The sequence below is a fragment of the Telopea speciosissima genome, chromosome 9, assembly GCF_018873765.1.
Source record: "Telopea speciosissima isolate NSW1024214 ecotype Mountain lineage chromosome 9, Tspe_v1, whole genome shotgun sequence".
Taxonomy (NCBI): Eukaryota; Viridiplantae; Streptophyta; class Magnoliopsida; order Proteales; family Proteaceae; genus Telopea; species Telopea speciosissima.
Window position 1 is genome coordinate 2,838,151 of NC_057924.1, and position 18,519 is coordinate 2,856,669.

The 18,519-nt window shown below is 38.5% G+C and overlaps 1 protein-coding gene and 1 long non-coding RNA gene across 3 annotated transcripts; one reads left to right on the plus strand and one right to left on the minus strand.

Annotated features, from left to right (window-relative positions):
* Nucleotides 1–37: 37 nt before the first annotated feature.
* Nucleotides 38–13,364, minus strand: LOC122639845. The gene is made up of 3 exons (XR_006329581.1): nucleotides 13,231–13,364; nucleotides 1,883–1,887; nucleotides 38–47 (listed from the first exon to the last, which is right to left on the minus strand). It is a non-coding gene; the product is annotated as an uncharacterized LOC122639845 (long non-coding RNA).
* LOC122639841 (heterogeneous nuclear ribonucleoprotein 1-like) lies at nucleotides 12,464–17,161 on the plus strand. Of its 2 annotated transcripts, XR_006329580.1 has the most exons (6): nucleotides 12,464–12,711; nucleotides 12,841–12,960; nucleotides 13,255–13,479; nucleotides 13,930–15,136; nucleotides 15,285–15,367; nucleotides 16,607–17,161. XR_006329580.1 is itself a non-coding variant. In XM_043832844.1 (5 exons), exons 3-5 carry the CDS (start codon nucleotides 13,258–13,260, stop codon nucleotides 16,618–16,620), a joined length of 1,443 nt encoding a protein of 480 aa, XP_043688779.1. In that variant the 5' UTR covers nucleotides 12,466–12,711; nucleotides 12,841–12,960; nucleotides 13,255–13,257; the 3' UTR covers nucleotides 16,621–17,161. The 2 variants fall into 2 exon arrangements, 1 of the variants encoding a protein (XP_043688779.1); XM_043832844.1 differs by lacking the exon at nucleotides 15,285–15,367 and having other exon boundaries at nucleotides 12,466–12,711.
* The last annotated feature ends 1,358 nt before the right edge of the window (nucleotides 17,162–18,519 follow it).

Below are 18,519 nucleotides of genomic sequence, written 5' to 3' on the forward strand. Positions count from 1 at the left end.
CCCTTAAAGACGGTCTCAACATCGGAATGTTCGCCAAGTGCTTTCTTCTCACTCATTGCCATGTTCATCTACTTCTTTAAATAAATGTTCATCACGTTTCATTGGGAAATTACATAAAATTTCCTTACCACTTATTGGGAATCTAAGTACTGCACCTCTTGACTGGGTATTTAGTGATATTTGGGGTCCTGCACCAATCACTTCCACAACTGCATATACTTATTTTATAATTTTTATTGATGATTATTCCAAGTTTACGTGGTACTATCCTCTCTCTCTCTCTCTCTCGTCGGTCTCAACTTCACATCATTTTCGAACACTTCAAAGTAATGGTAGAAAAGCAATTCTCATGCCCCATAAAAACTTTCCAATCCGACTGGGGTGGGGAGTTTCGCAAACTAAACCAGTTTCTCAATAAATGTGGCATTGTTCATAGAGTAACGTGTCCACATACGCATGAACAAAATGGCGCTGCAGAGCGCAAAATATGCCATATAATTAACACTGGGCTCACCCTCCTATCTCATGCCTCTCTTACCATTACAGTTTTGGAACTATGCTTTTGAGACAGCAACTTATCTCATTAACAGATTACCCACACCAGTTCTACAAAATGTCTCTCCCTTTCAGATCCTGTACAAATGTTCACCCAATTATGGAGTTCTAAAGGTATTCGACTGTGTAGCATATCCTCTCCTAAGGCCTTATAATTCCCATAAGTTTGCACTCAGGACCACGACTTGTATTTTTCTAGGGTACAGCCCAATGCACCTTGGTTATCGATGCTTAGATATCAAAACAGAGAGGATATATATTGCACGCCATGTGCAATTTATTGAAGATTCATTTCTATTTAACTCCATTAAAAATAATTCACCTACTCCTACTGCTTCATCATCCCCATGGCTGACTATTTCTTCCACTCCAACCGTCTCTACAAGGGTTCTTGATCCAGCTGGTATGTCTATCACTACACCCTCCACATCACCCACCCCATTATCTCCCACTATACCACCACCTCCTAGTCCCACCAACTATGCTAGCTAATGCACCACATTTGTTACCTAACGTCTCTGTTTCAGATGATGTGCATATAACAGGTGTTGCTCATGAAGATCATAAGGGACGGTAATGCTAATGTTGCTGATGTCTCACCAATTGACCAAGGGTCTGCCCCATCTCAAATGCCTAGGTTGCGTACACACCACATGCAGCTACGCTCTAATCCTCGGCCATCCACGAAGTATCCATTACCTTCTGCTGATTTATCTCAATATCACACTGAAACTGATCGAGCCTACTTCATTCACAGAAGCAAATAAGCAAGCTCATTGGCGTGAAGCTTTGCTATTGGAATTCAACGCCCTACTCAAAAATGGAACTTGGTCTTTAATTCCACCCTCTCCAACTAAAAATGTGGTTGGTTGGTGTTGGAATTTTTCAGAAATGGGTATTCCGTATTAAACGGAAAGCAGACGGCACCATAGAGCGATACAAAGCTCATCGGTTAGTGGCTAAAGGATATAATCAGCAAGAAGGCATCGATATCGGTAGTGGCTAAAGGATATAATCAGCAAGAAGGCATCGATTATACAGAGACATTCAGCCCGGTTGTTAAACCAACCATTGTTCGTACAGTTCTATCATTAGCCACTCCCAATAACTGGTCGTTGCGTCAACTTGATGTAAGCAACGCGTTTCTTCATGGAACACTCAACGAAGAAGTGTACATGTCCCAACCAACGGGATTTGTTGATCCAAAACGGCCCCATCATATTCGTCGCCTTCATAAATCCTTATATGGGTTGAAACAGGCGCCACGTGCCTGGTTCCATAAATTGAGCTCATTCCTTCAGTCATTGGGGTTCGAAGGTTCAAAGACAGATACTTCTTTGTTCATTCTCAAGCATGCCGGCTCTCAATATGTATATATTCTAGTATATGTCGACGACATTGTCATCACCAGCTCGGACAACACTCTCTTACAAAATACTATTGCAGCATTGAGTCAGGAGTTTGCTATTCGCGATTTGGGAAACCTACACTACTTTCTCAGTGTAGAAGTATTACCACATGTGGCTGGATTGTTGCTTTCCCAACAAAATTATATAACAAATCTTTTAAAAAGAACTGGCATGGATGGGGTCAAACCAGTGCAAACACCAATGGCCACTTCGGCTCAATTGTCTCAATCCACCGGCAAACCACTTGAGGATGCTACTCTATACCGTAGTACTGTTGGCGCATTGCAATACGCTACCCTAACAAGGCCGAACATCTCTTATTCAGTAAACAAAGTATGCCAATTTTTAAAAGCTCCAACAGATGACCATTGGCAGACATTCAAGAGGATTCTGCGTTATCTTAAAGCCACCGTGTCGCATGGTTTGCTTCTCTCTCGTAGTTCATCCAATCGACTAATGGCCTATAGTGATGCAGATTGGGCCGGATGCATTGATGATCGGAAATCAACAGGCGGGTATGCCATTTTCATGGGCGAAAATATAATATCATGGTCTGCTCGAAAGCAACCTACTATAGCTCGGTCTTCAACTGAGTCCGAGTATCGAGCATTAGCTAATGCCACTGCCGAACTAATATGGCTAAAATCCTTGCTTCAAGAACTGGGCATCCCCATTTCTAATCCACAAGTGTTATGGTGTGATAACCTGGGAGCAACATACCTCATCGCAAATCCTCTATTTCATGTCCGAACCAAGCATATCGAAGTCGACTTTCACTTCGTACGACACTTGGTAGCACAGAAACAGCTTGAGCTGAAGTTCATTTCCACACGAGATCAGTTGGCAGACATTTTCACAAAGCCCCTATCAATAACTCGTTTTGTTCAACTCCGTGACAAGTTGAAGATTCGCCCATCTTCCACTTGCGGGGGCTGTTAAGGAATCAGTTAGCAATTCAAAATTTAAATTAAGCTTTGACCACTTCAAAGATTATCCGATAGTTGTTGTAATTTTTAAATTCAAATTGTAAAACAGATTATACTTATCTGTTATTCAAATTGTAAAACAGATAACACTTATCTGATTTGTAACAGAATCATATTATAAAAGACATCGCAACCCAACGTAAAGGGTAAGCGAGATTCCTCTCAGACTCTCGTAGCTTTACACCCACAACATTAGAGTGGGAATCGAGAATCCCTTCCTATGCCCTCTCACATAATGAGTCATAGAGGACACAGTGACAATGACACTGACACTCTCTCGCTCTATGATAGAATGCGGGGTCTCTATTGACTGAATGTGTCTCCCACACTTCATTAATGCAATTTTCCACTTTGATATCATGGGAAACCCTGAATAATTATCACCTCCAATTTGTTGCCCTCTTCAATTTCCTCCAATTCCTCACATAGGAGCAGAAATGACCACCCTATCCCACCTTGGGTAGTCATTTCTGCTCCTATGTGAGAAATTGGAGGAATTGGAGCGGACAGTGAATTGGAGGGGATAACGATTCGGGAAACCCCTGTCAATAAGATATGGAGCTGATGATCTCCTTAAGCATTTATCGGAAAAAAAAAATGATCTCCATAAGTCAATGAATTAAAAAATTAATAATAAATGAGAGAGAGGGGAGGGGAGAGAAGAGGAAGCAAGTCTTTACTAGCTGATTTTTGTATGTGAGTTTCATACATAAACAAAGTAGAAACTTTGTGAACATGTTTTCAATGCTGCTGAATAAATAAATAGGAAAAAGAACATTAACTGGTCGCGTGGTTACTGAACCCAAATACAAGAGTGCATGAAAAGACCATTCAACCCCTAGTGAAATTGAAAATCTCATCCAAACCAATACCTCTATGTGCACTCTTATTAACCCATGTGCTGGTGCAAGAGCACACTAAATTTTTGGAAAAAGATTTATGCACGACATCTTAGCGAAAATTCTTTTTCATACCCTCTCACATAATGAGCCATATAGCTCACACTGACACTTACTGACACTTTCTGACACACACATCAACGAAGTGTGAGGAAATGATTTTGTGCATAGGAGGACATAGAGGCAATTTCATGTGAGGAGAAATATAGAAATACTTGTGTACCTTCCCCTGGAGGTTTAGAGAAACTTTTGCCTAACAACAATAATAATAAGGTAAGAGATTGTTGTCCGGTCCTGTGCCCCCTACATTAGCGTGGGGGTCAATGATGAGAATTTCTTTCTATGTTTTCTCACATTATGAATCATGGAGCCTACACTGACATTCTCTTTTGAAATAAAATGTGGGTCTCATTCTGAATAACTATCTCCCGCCCTCTCATTGGTGCAGTTTTCCACTATGATTTCTTACTCTAACAGCGTGAGAAACATCTATCCTAGTAAAAACAATAACAATAGTTATTATTATTATTTTAATTTAATCATTATCCTTGCTAGAGGTTAAGAACGGTAGAGAATACTATTAAGTAGCATATGTTGTTGGTGTAGCAAGAAGTACAAATCATGCCTTCAAAATACCTCCACCTCTATCATGCTTATGTCATTTTATTGGGTTTTGCTAGCTATACAAGAATCTTCAAAGAGTAGTTTAGACTTCAGAGCATTCACACCCCAATACAACTCATATTGGGACTTTGGGAATAACAATTGCAATTAAATGTAGGTAAGAAGATATAAATACTTTTTTTGGATCGATTTCATGGATTTAGTTCACGATATTGATGATGGTATTGGTCGCCATCGATATTGATATCAATATATCAGTCAATATGATCGATATGGCCGATTCAATACCAATTCCTAAACCGTGATTGATTTCTCATGTTATTTGTTTCATTTCTTTTAGTTACTGCCTTGGGGCCAAACTGGCTCATTGGGAATGCCATTTCAATCCACTTCCAGTTGCAGGGCAGTGTTTATACGATCAAGCTCTTCTCCAAAGAGAAATCCGTCCAATGAAGCATCCAACGGCTGGGTTGGTTGACACACATCCCAGTGTGCACTAGGGGATGTGTGCCAACCAACCTGCCCAGCCTGGATTGGGCTCCTCTCCTTGGAGGGCATGCCCAATGAGTGCCCAATGAGGCACCCAACGGTTGGGTTGTGCCGTACACATCCCGATGGCTGACTGGGCACATCGAGATGTGTGCAACACAGTCCAGCCGTTGGATGCCTCATTGGAAACTCATTGGGTGATGTCCTCCAAGGAGAGGAGCCAAATTCGCCCAGCCTTCAGGTGCCTCATTGGGCACTCTTTGGGCGGTGGACTCATTGGAGAGGAGTTGGATCCGTGTTTATAAGGGTACTTGGACGAATTTTTATCACCTCAAGTACAGTACAATGTACACCTCAAGTGCACCAAAAAGGTACATCTGACGGTGCACCTTAAAGTGCTTTTGTTTAAAACACTCCCCAAGTGCATGTGCACCGTCAAATGTAACTTTTTGGTGCACTTGATAGTGTACTGTACTTGAGGGGATAAAGGTCCTGGGACCGACAACAACTCAAACAAGTGAATGCATGAATCATGATGCAACACGTGGTCCATCCCCAAGGCTCGAATGAGCTCTCTTTAATATTCGGATTTGCATGTGATCAATCGATCAAGTGAGTATAAGATAATTGATATTAACCATGCCAGCCTAAACCCTCCTGGCCCACCCCATTATAATCATCCGTTCACACCATATGATTGTAATTTTTTTTTAAAAGGAAAAAGAACATTACCCGCTCACGTGGCTTTTGCACCCAAACATAGGAGTGCACGAAAATACCATACTACCCCTCATTAAATAAAAAATTACATATATGTTGATGTTCCTGTGTGCACTCTCATTGGCCTTGAATTATTGTAGACGTTACAAGGCCAAACAACGATCTCTTGCTCATGTTTTTTTTTCGTAAAAATTGAAAATGCGACCGCAATTTATAGATTCCCCACACAGGGTCTTTCTTCTCTTTTTTAATTTTAATGAAGTATGTTCCTTGTATATAAATCGACATCTATCGTAACTCTTTTCCATCTATAGGCATGGATAATAAGATTATAGGAATTGATATTGGTGTGTCTATATCGGCTGTGATTGATATTGATACAAACTGGTATCAGACGTAATTGCGATTCAGTTAATTGCAAAACTGAATCACTTTTTACCTGATTCATCCGATCTATATTGGTATTGTATTGGCATCCGGTTCCGACAATATCGATACGTATCGGTAGCTATGCCGATCTTCTTAGTGATGAAAGAAAGTGGTGTGAAAGATTATTCTTATAGTAGCAAACTTTGAAAACCCTTTATTATAAAAACAAAAAAAAAAAGCTACCTTATCGCATTCTCCTACGCCATACCCAACAGAGGTGAAATGACTGTTACACCCCTATTGTAGGATGCCATGCAGCCCCCATTGGCCCTGCACGGGTGTGAAGGCCCTGCCACCGGACAGCAAACCTTTCTTTTCTTTTTCTTTTTTTTATAATTTTAGAAGAATTAGAAAAGATGAATCGTGAAGTAAGAATAGAATCACCGTCCAAAAGTCCAACTGGTGGCGAAACACGTGAAATGACAGCGGTATCATAGCAGATTTTGCTGGTACTTTTTTTTTTTTTTAATTTGACTAAAATGCCCAAACCCAATCTCCCGCCTCCCGCCTGCTATCGTTATAAGGTAACCAACTTTTCCAATCATCTGATAATAACTACCTTTTAACTACCTTTTGCCTATTTTATTAAATGGTTGCCGCCTCGCTGTTTCTCTATTTATGTTACTTTAATCTGAATGGGGCGTTATCAGAATATGCAAAATGAACGTTGTAAGATCGAGTGGCCCCTATGCCAAGATTTTATTTAAAAAAAAAACCCCTACGCCAAGACATAAGAGTGTGTAAAACTACTATCCTATCCCTTATGAAATTAAAAATCTTATCCATGTTAAAGCATTTACACGTGTTCTTATTGGCCTTATGTTGATGCAAGAGCCACACAAGCAATGATGTCTTGCCCAAATAAATGCAAGAGCCACATGACGAGACAATGATGCCTTGTCCTAATAAAAAACAAAGGGAGAGAGATCAATGTTTGGGCCTCTAGAGTCTGCACAAAGGTGTTGAGCAATGGAAGTGCACGCACAAGCTAACATAGTCCTGTGCGAGATTTTTGCCTTTCAATTGGAGTAACTTGGTATTTTTCGTGTTTCTGTGTTTAGGTGCAGGCGTTGTGCGGGCCACACGACTAGGTAGCATTTTTTTCGCCTTAAAAAAATAGAAAAAGAAAATAAAATATGTTCATATTGTGGATCCCACAGAAGATAATGCCCACAAAAAAAGGATCAAAGTTTCTCTTCACCAAGATGAAGAATGGTTTTAAAATTGGAGATCGAATTAGCTGGATTGCTCGATTTTGATTCAAATTGGCCAAGGCGCGTTGATCCTGATTCTGGTTAATCTGGAGTGGTTGATCTATACTGCATCGCTGCGTCCTGATTTTCTGCCTTTATTATCGTTGGGTGAAACTTCAAGGATAACGTTGGACTTCATACCATAGAAGGGATTTATTATGATCCTTCCTTCTCTTTACTATGCGTTTAAAAAGAAAAATACCTAGATCATTTAATCAACCAGTTCTCCTCTTCGGATCTGGATATTGCTATTGATAGTAATTTTCATGATATTGTTCATTTACAAAAATCTTTTGATGATTGTTCGTTTCTTATATTCCAAGGTTTGCCAATTCTGTAGCTGATTCCTTGGCCAGGTCGGTCCTTTCGGTTGAGTCCCCGAATGTTTGGCCTCACACCTCTCCTTGGCTTCTCCGTCTATGTGAGGCAGAAACCATTGTTTGTACTGACTCCTTGATTCAATGAATTTTCTTTCTATCAAAAAAAAAAAAAAAAAAAAAAAAACGTTTAAAAAGAAAAATACCTAGATCTACTAGATAAGAAAATAAATTACAAAATAGATCCAAGAATACCTCAAAAAAGATACGTATTAACATTAGGCTAGATGGATCCCCCTTGAGAGATCTGTTATGGACGGTGGTTTATATTTTTTAAAAATTCATAAAGTCTAGCATCCAAAAAAAAATAGAAAAAACAAGTGAAATTCCGTGGAGTGAGAGAGTGCATCAAAAGGAAGAGTAGAGTCAATTCCACAAGTCTTTAAAATAAAATAAAATAATTTATTATTTTAAGAGGGATTAGGTAACTCATCTAATTGGGGAAAGAATCAGGATCTTGGTCTAACCACTGTTTGAGGCTAGAATCTTTCTTTAGTTTCAATGTTTATCTAAATGAAGGATTAAAGATTAATTATTACAGAAAAAAAAATAGATAAAAACTCATTCTCATAGTCTGCTTTGATAAGTTTACTTTGATGGGCTATCCTTCTTCTGCCATGTGCCATGATAATGTATCAATTATATTGTCAGATAGTCAGTAAATAATTTGCTTAGAACCTAATTTAATGAAGGAAAAATGTTCTCTGAGCCGCTAGGGGAGGGTATGCTATAATAGTAGAATCTTTTCTCTCTCCTTCTTATTCACATGAAATGACATTGTTGTCTTTTTATATACAAAACTATTCCATTATACCTTATTGGTGCGTTTCTCTAACCGTGTCCCTTTAATCAAATAGCTTTCTGTGTATTGGAATGCTTTTCCATATATGTTAACGAATGCCTACGGTACTCCAGTACTATTGTGCACTCTCCCATAATCTTGAAATTTCAAAGCTTTTTGTCATTTGGCAAACTCTATTGTAATATATTATTTTTATTTTTTTATAACAACTCTCTTGTAATGTAACTCTACATGTATGAGAACTACTTTAGACCACATCCAATCTGCCACTTGGTAGATATTTGGACCATATTTTATGAAGTGTTGACTTAAAAAAAGAAAACATAAAAAATTAAAGAAAAAAAATATAAATTAATTGAAGAAATATATTACAATTGGCGAATTATTAGTCATAAAGATTTTTTTTTTTCAAATGTCGCAAGGTAGTTATTTTGCCACAGATAATATATCTATTCTGACCATTTGATAGAAAAAACATGATCTAGATTAGCGACATGCCAAATTTTCAAGTCTAATTCAATCAAATACCCCTTTGGTATTGACACACCCGATGTATGTCCATGCATGTGTACAAGCACTCTAGACATTATTGTGCACTCTCCAACTCTAAGGAGGAATTGGGTTTATAATTAGAGACAGTAGTGGATCTCCCATCTGAGCAATCTCAATGCTGTTAGCATTTTCTTCGATGATCCAGGGTGAAGCTTTGACCATAAGGTCTAGTCTCTTAGAAGGAATTTCTGAAGGATTGGACAACCTCTTGGTGGAGTCGGACTACAAGGATTTGATTGCCTATCTCACTACAAACAACTGCTCTCTCAACCTGGAGGTGATGACTATCATCTACGATATCAAATATTTGTGCTCTTTCTTTATTTCTGGTTCTTTTCACCATATTCTTAGAGAGATTAATAACATAGCTGACTCTCTAGTCAGAAAGGATGAGTTCTTAGCGTGTAGGACATCCTGGCCTAATTCCATTACTTGGTTTTCTGATCTTTGTAATCAAGACTGTTTGCGTTGGTTGAGCTTCAATAAATAAATCTCTTTGTAACCCTCCCAAAAACAGCCTCTAAGTGAGAAACAGATGGTTAAGATAAAATAAAATGGAAAAATAGATAACTCACAAATATTTGTCACTTTTCTATTGTTACATGAATAAATATTCATTAAAATTTCGTGTAATATAAAATATGAGAAAAATTATCTGAAGAGTGGGTACACTAGTGTACCCTCTCTCTATTTCTGTTATCTTCACATAAAATGACCTCGCTACATTCTTATGCATTTTTTAAGAATACATACCAAACTCAATAAATAATATAAATAGCATGAAATATTCTTGATCTTCTCAAATAAATATATATATATTTTTATTTTTTTTTAACAATGATGATGTGATGTTATATGGTTGAAACTAGCTACAAGGGCCCCACATGTCACAACCAAAAAGAGTTAACGTTGACACATAACTATTGAACTGCCAACTCAGTTTCCACGTGTCAACATCAGACATAAACAAATGGACTGAACCGCCAACTCAATCATTCCATGTCAAAAGTCAAAATAACTGTTTTGTTGTATGGTTCCAATTTGGTTCATTTGTATTGTCGTCTTCATTTTTTTCTGGTCTGTCGCAAAACATGAAAACAGCTTGGCCCATCCAGCTGAACCTTTTTCCAGCTTTTCCCCCACTTTTTGAACACATGGGTGTTTAGATAGGTGGGCCAGTTCTTTTTTTTTTTTTTTTTTGGTTGAATCGTCAAACAATTAACTTGGTCATTTAACTCGTTTTAGAACTCGGTATCTTGATCATCAATGGTCCATAGAAAAGTTCTCTACCAAAAAAATTAAAAAAAGGGTCCATAGAAAAGTAAGTACACATTGTCACGTATTAAGATCCTATGCAGTATCGATGGGACGACGGTGTACATTCGGTGGCACAACAAAGACCATGTGTGCCATATGTACCACCTGGCCGCGTGTACTTCCTCTTTACCGTCTCATTTTTTCTCTTCTCTCTTATCAATAAATATGTGGCTCCTTCATCTCAATCCTCGTTAAATATATAATTTCATTGAGGGTGTCAATCGATAGGTTTTGTTTTGTTTTGTTTTGTTTTTAGAAGGTTGAACTGATTTTAGTCTATTTCTAGCCAAACCAAGGCCAACCGGTTAAGCTGAAGTTTGGTTCATGTCTTTCTCAGTTTCCTCTTATTAGATTATTATTGGTCTGATATCAGTTTGGGTTTAGCTTTGGTTTACATGCTAGTATATAAACAAGTATTTTTATCTACTCCATTTTCTGTCCACTCCTTTTCCCTAAGTTCTTCTAATAGAGGGGGGTGGACCCCACCTAGGCAGTGTGTTTGAATAGGGGTAGGGTGGTCATTTCTGCCTCCTCTATTAGAGGAACTTGGGGAAATGGACTTGCTCAAGAAATGGAGCAAATAAAGATCCATATAAACAATTAGGAAAAAAAAAACACCAATTGGTCGTGTGGCCTGTGTGGCTCCTATGCCTAGACACTGAAGTGTTTGAAAATACCATGTTGCCCCCAAGAAAAGGCAAAAATCTTGACCCAGACGATGTTTGAACATGCTCTCCCATTGGCCAGCATGCATGTGCAGGCTCTAGAGGCCTAGGCTGCGAGAGTCTAACTCTAAATAACAAAAAACATGTTTTTCCCCAATTTCTTATTGGTTTTCTATTAATTTATTTGGAAAAAAAAAAACCCTCTTTCCATGAGTGTAGCTCCTACGCCAAATACATGATGGCATGAAATGACCATCTCCGCCCCCATGAAAGACAGGAATTCCACCCATGTTGATGCTTTCTCATGCTCTCCATTGGCCCCATGCTAGCGTACGAGCGTGCTCTTGGATAGAAAACTCTTTCCCTAGTTTTTTATCAGTTTGGTTTTTGGTTTCGATCGGATCTATCAGTTAAGGTTTTCACCAATCTATAAACAAACCCAACCCAAAACAACTAGATAAAAGACTCACTTCATTTTGATCAGGATTTGTTCAATCGGTCCAATTAATTTAGTTTGAATTTTGACACCCCTGATGTTGCAACTCGCTATTGGTTTGGTGTATAAGATACTAATAATATATACGATTATCATAGAGATCTCTTCTCCTTTCTTTTTTCATATTTTAACCAAAACTAAACTGCATGAGCATGGGAGTTCACTCTTTGAATCACAAGGGCAATATGAAGAGATGACTCACTGAGTCTAAAGACTAAGCTAACAACCCCATTTTGCATGCATGGACAAGGACAAGACCTGAGTCATTGACAACCCCAGCATGAAACCACCATATTCCTTTATTATAAAATAAAAATCAATTTTTCTTTTTCCTTGTGAAAGATGAATCCCTTAACCATGATCATCGATACTGTTAAATTTTTAATTTCATGTCTAAAAGTCCAATCATATAATCACATCACCTGAAAAGAAAGAATTCTTTCTTACTATCAAGGAAATCAAGCGGTTCATGTGATCTTTGTTATTTATGTCCAAGTGTTGATACAGTAATTTGGCATATATTCTTCCCTCTAATTTCCCTGGAGATTTGAATTTAATTGGTGTTGTGGGTCCAAAATTTTGATCCCCTGTTGCTATACTACATGGCGAATTGGACTTTGAGAAGATATCATCCATTGGATTTGAGCTAAGAAATTTCTCAGGAACTATTAATGGTGAAATTTACAGATTTGCGTCAGCAGATCAGCAGATTGGGGCAATCCCTTCCGTCCATCTCACATCTTCCTTCAACAAATTAAAAAGAGAAAAAGACATTACATATATATTTGTTTTCAAATCTAACTGAGAGAATCAAAAAAAAAAAAAAAAAACACATCACCCATCTCCACCTCCTAATTTTCTTACACCAGAGAAGGTTTAGCGACCCCTCTCTCTCTCTCTATTTATATTCTTTCCACCTTCTCTTCAGATTCGAAACCCGTCTCTACACACCTTCACCTTTTCTCTCTTTTTGTATAAAAATTTCAGTATTTTTAATTGAATCAATCGAATTGAAAGAACAAAGTAAGAGAAAAAAAAGGGGGCCTTTTCGGGGAGGATGAACACGCCCTCTGTTCTTCTTATGCCTCCTCTCAGATCTTAGATTGCCGGGATTTCGCATCTGGGTTTCTTCCAATCGGTGAGTTCTTTTTCGTTTTTTTCTTGTTTGCTTATGTTGGGTGTTAGTTCTGCATCTTGATCTATGATATATGGATCTTTTTGGACTTCGTTCTTAATTTCATTTGGTGGGATTTTTTTTTTCTTTCAGAAATCTTGGTTACGGCTTCATTGATCCATGAAGGATCCGATGTTCTTGGATTGAATTCGAGAATACCCGTTTCATATCTGATATACTATCTAACCCTCTCCTGGGTAATTATTGGATAAGGTATGCTGCTTCTATCTCATTTCAATTTAGTGGCTAAAGTATTTCTGGTTAATTGTTAATTGAATTATTGGTTAACTATTTAATTTCTGCTGGATTTTATGTTATGGATTGGATCTGATGGATGAGGTTTCCTTTTTATGTTAAATTGGTTTTGTGATTGTAGGAAAAAAAACTAAAAACTGTATTTCGCTTTCACTTTGTTTAAATTTGAATGGGGTATCGACGACTTGTGCAGTTCTGTCTCTGAGATTGTTAATTTTAGCTGATGACAGAAACTTTCGTTTAGGATTGCAGAAAATGGAATCGGATCTTGGCAAGCTCTTCATCGGTGGAATTTCTTGGGATACAAATGAAGATCGTCTGAAGGAATATTTCAGAACTTATGGGGAAGTGGTCGAGGCTGTCATCATGAAGGATCGGACCACAGGTCGTGCTCGTGGGTTTGGTTTTGTTGTCTTTGCAGACCCTGCCGTTGCAGAAAGGGTTGTAATGGAAAAACATACGATAGATGGTAGAACAGTAAGTAACTACTTACCCGATTAATATTATGATTATGAGAAGGAAAACACAGAATGAAACTTATGTCAATATTCAATACAGTCATTTTATTTGTTCATACTACCTTGACGAGTTCTGAAAAGTTACTCTCCTTCCCAGCATTATTAGTCAAAATTCTTATCATAGAATTCTCGGTTCTCAACCCTGGTTCTGATTTTAGCCAATTCACAATTGAGACAAAAAGCAAACTCTCTCTTTGTTGCAACTCCATATGCTGTCCTGCATTTTGAAGAGTCATGGGTTCTCGTTAGCACCCTTTGTGTTGTAGTAGGGCTGTTGCTTGTTTAGGTCGAAGCGCTGGAAGATCTTGTTTTTTAAGGAACTAGAAATGTCAGTGAAGATCTATCTTTTTAAGAGGACCTACAAATAGAAATGTACACATTGTATTTATATTTGTTCTGTAACTCTCAGGTTGAGGCAAAGAAGGCAGTTCCTAGGGATGATCAACACATTCTGAATAGAAGCAACAGTAGCATTCATGGATCACCGGGTCCTGCCCGCACTAAAAAGATATTTGTAGGAGGTTTAGCATCCACAGTCACAGAGAGCGATTTTAAAAAGTACTTTGATCAGTTTGGGATAATCACTGATGTTGTGGTGATGTATGACCACAACACCCAGAGGCCAAGAGGCTTTGGATTCATTACTTATGATTCAGAGGAAGCAGTGGAGAAGGTGTTGCTGAAAACTTTTCATGAACTGAATGGAAAAATGGTTGAGGTCAAGAGGGCCGTTCCCAAAGAGTTGTCCCCAGGGCCTAGTCGCAGTCCACTTGGTGGCTATAACTATGGTATGAGTAGGGTGAATAGCTTCCTTAATGGCTACACTCAGGGGTATAATCCAAGCTCAATTGGTGGCTATGGAGTTAGGATGGATGGTAGATTTGGTCCAGTTGCTGGTAGTCGGAGTGCATTTCCCTCATTTGGCCCTCCTGGTTATGGAATGGGTGTGAATTTTGAGACAGGGTTGAGCCCTAGCTATGGGGGAAACACAAACTTCGGCACTAGTCTTGGCTATGGACGGGGATTGAATCCATATTACAGTGGGAACTCAAATAGATTTGGCAGCCCTATTGGGTACAGCGGGGGTAATGGAGGAAGTGGTTCTGTTTTAAACTCAACAAGTAGAAATGTGTGGGGTAATGGAGGACTTAATTATGCCACAAACTCTGCAAGCACTAGTTCTTACATGGGTTCTGGAAATGGTAGCATTGGAGGAGGTTCGTTTGGCAATAGTGGAGCAAATTGGGGTTCATCTTCTTCCATTTCGGCTCAAGGTGGAGGGACTGGTTCTGGCTATTCTAGTGGGAATCTTGGTTATGGAAGTGGGGATAACAGTTATGGGTTGGGAGGGGGAGGATATGGAAGAAACAGTGGAACTGGTGTGGCCCCAACATCATCATATGCTGCATCAAACGGTGGTTATGATGGGGCATACGGAGACTTTTATGGTGGCGGTTCAGTTTATGGGGACCCCACTTGGCGGTCTGCATCTTCAGATCTGGATGGGCCTGGTTCATTTGGTTATGGGCTTAGCAATGCAGCATCGGATGTTTCCGCTAAAAGTTCTGCAGGCTATGTTGGAGGTTACAGTGTTACTAATAGACAATCAAATAGAGGTAAGCGATTTTCCTTTTTCTTCTTGTTTAAAGTTCAAAGAAGTTACTTACAAACTATTTTTAACACCCCTCTCCAAGAAAAAATATTTTTGATTTATTTATGTTAAGAAAGCCAATCTAAATAAAGAACATATTTTTATGTCTGCAGACTTATTTTATATAGAATGACTTGCGGGTTCTAGGTCCCCTGCTTGACATGCCTTGCATGATTTTCTCAACCTGGACCATCGGGTAGGTGGGCCATATCTTGTAATTCATGTGACAATTGTAAAATCCCAACTATCTGAAAGATTTGTTTTTGACCATTTCTTGTCCTCATTGATTCATTGACTGTTCAATAATAGGCAACTGAACTTGGCATTCAGAACTTCAGCCATGCTACCATCTCATAAGGCTATTGGATTAACCTCAACTCAACTAGGTCTTTTTCCCAACTAAATGGGAATGGGTGCATTGATCCTTTTTGCCATGCAACTCTATTTCAGGCTTTATTTGTTGTCAACCCAAAGCCAGGCTGGTGGATTAAGTGGTTATGAATTTGAACTGTTGTTTAGGGACATTAAAATTTCAATTCAGTTTTTAATTGCAACTCTACAGTCTGGCTTCAAGTTCGTCAGCACAAAAGGCATTTCAAAAGAGCAATGCTAAGGAGCCACACCTATATCTGGAGTCTGGACTACCCCATGACTGCACCCATATTGACATCTGACCTATCTTATCATCTTTCTAGTGACTGTTTTAACATATGTAAATAATATAGACATTATATAGACTATTAACTACCATACATATGGTAGTAATTCATCCGTAATAAACCGATGTTAAAATGTTCTTTTAGTTGTAAGTGGACTACCTCAGAGAGTCGAGTCCAGTTAGGTGCTCTTTTGCGCCAAAAATTAGCTCAGTTGCTTTTGAAATTCAAATGCACAGATGAAACTTTTGTCTGTTGTCCAAACGGTGTCCAGTTGGTCCGGTCATCCCAGCCTGTGCTAAGGTGCTCTTCTACCAGGACTACTCCATGTGCATTTGATAAGAATGCTTAGCGTGGAGTTCTGCTTCTTGTGTGAATGTTTACCACCTTAGAGTCGTTCAAGGATCATTTGCTGAAAGATCACCTTGTTTGATAGTGGTATAGAGACTCAGTCACCCAAGCAAACTTTTGGTTTTTTGGGTGACATTGTACTTGTCCTGAACCCCAACCATTGTGGTATTTTGCCACCAGTTTAATGATATGTTACTGATCTGGAAATAGATTGGAAACAAAGAGTTCCACCAGGGGCAGGGGTGTTTGGTGGTGGCTAGAGGTGTTAGGATTTGAGAGAAATGGATACACAAAAATGGTTTCCTTTTCATGGGCACTTTGTGAATGATCTCTTGGTCTGATCTTTAAAGTGGTTCATATTTAATAATCTGATTAGTGGTGGTGCTACCTCATGGTACTTATGTACTGTTGTTCATTGCTTGCTCCAGGAATCGCTGCTTAGGAGTATTATCATTTGGATGTCAGGAAGTTGTAGGTCAAGAAACTCTGATGAACCAGGTGAATGACTGTGAATTTCGTACATCTCCGTCGTTTATATAAATCAGTTAGAAGGAAATTGATTATCTAGAGCTAACTGGATTGCTGTTTTGAAGAAGTCGGATTCAGAAAAAAGCAGTTACAAGGGATTTTGTGTAAGGTTTGAGAAATTTGAGTTTTAAATTTAGGTTTTCCTTATTGGGATTTGATTGAGATGTAAAATCAGATTGCGGGATATATTCAGAAAGAGTTGTTCCGATTAATGTATCGTGCATCTCTAGTGACGCAGCGATGCATACACAATAGACTTTTTTTTTTTCTTTTAAATTTTTTTCCTGCTGTAACGTCTCTGGCAAAGTTGTTGGTTCGTGTCAGGTATGTTTCGTTTTTTGGGTTTTGTTTTTTTCTCAGATTGTACCAGAGGATCTGGTTTATTACTAGTGTGAAACTTTTGAGGGATACCTATCTGGGGACCCAATAATAAGTTACCAAATATTCTGATTCAATTTCTATGGAAAGATCTTCCATTTCAGCAAGACTAAACTTTATTTGTGTATCAGATTGATATTAACTGTCACCTCTATATTCTCCCCTTTGCTTTGAGAATCCTTTTTTATGATAGGTTTGGAGATGTGAGCATTGTAGCTCAATTTGGCTTTGGCAGCTAAATTTCACAGAGAGGTTTAGGGCTCCCTCCCCCCCTCTTCTTTTTTAAATGCAATGGACTCTCTCTTTTAGTATAGTGTTTGACACACTTTTTTTTTTCATTAGTAAAAGGACTAAATGGATCAAGTTGCAGATTTAGATCCTGACCTCTTATTTGCTAGGCTGACTTGGTTGATATTCTAAACCTTAAATCTGATGAGAGAGAGGACAGAACTACTTTTAAGGCCCACTGATTTTAAAATATCATCAGAAGTGGTGGAGCACATGCTGGTGAGTATCCTCCATGCATTGAATGATTGAATGTACCTTTGGAGATGGGTTTGTAAATATCTGATCCATAGTCATTTTCCCTATCCGTTGGTTGCAAGGGAAATGTAAATATTTCTCTGGGAAGTGAAATTTAGTCTGCAGCAAAAGTTATTTTTGGTGTTTGGTTTCAAGGGAAATGCAAATTAGTTCCTTCAGAAGTGAGATATTTTACAGGAAAATGAAAATATTTCCCTTCATTGGTGAGAAAATTTGAATAGTGGGCCCTCATTCTCAGCCCACCCTCCACCCCCAAAAAGAAAAAGGAAAAGAAGAAAAGTGATAACAGATTAATCTTGATTTCATAGTTACAAGTGTATCTGAATTTTTTCTTTCCCTGTATTACCCAGTTGTAGTTTCAAAATTGTTATTTGTGCTTACCTGGACATTGATCTATCCTTGATCCTTCCATAACAAAAGTGCTTTCAGATCTCATTCATTTGGGTTTTCTTATCAAAGCATTATAAAGGAATATTATAGATGGTGGTAATCCTCTTTAGGTCATCCAATGGTGACATTATTAGCACTAATAAATCTTTGCTTTTGACATGGGACCCTACTTCACTTTTCACTCAGTATTGTGGATTGCTTTATTGTTCTTCGGCTCAACATGGTCCGAAAATAGCCCAGACCGAACCCCAGGAATTGGTGGGAGCATGTTTTTTGACTTTTGACTTTTGGTTGACCCCCCCTAACTTTTAGTATTTATTTTATGGAAAAGATCCTACGAGGCTAGGAGTGGAGATTCCTTCTCACACCCTCTTACATAATGTGTCGTGCAACTGGCTTTGACACTCTTTGGGTCTCCCATTGAACAAATCCGTCTCCCGTTTTCTTATTGGTGTGGTTTTCCTACTCCAGCGTGAGAAAACTTTTGCTTCCTCTTTTTTGT

Coding starts and splice junctions, on each gene's coding strand:
- LOC122639841 (XM_043832844.1), top strand. CDS start 13,258: ATGGAATCGGATCTTGGCAAGCTCTTCATCGGTGGAATTTCTTGGGAT. Junction 13,480..13,929: donor ATACGATAGATGGTAGAACA/GTAAGTAACTAC, acceptor TGTAACTCTCAG/GTTGAGGCAAAGAAGGCAGT.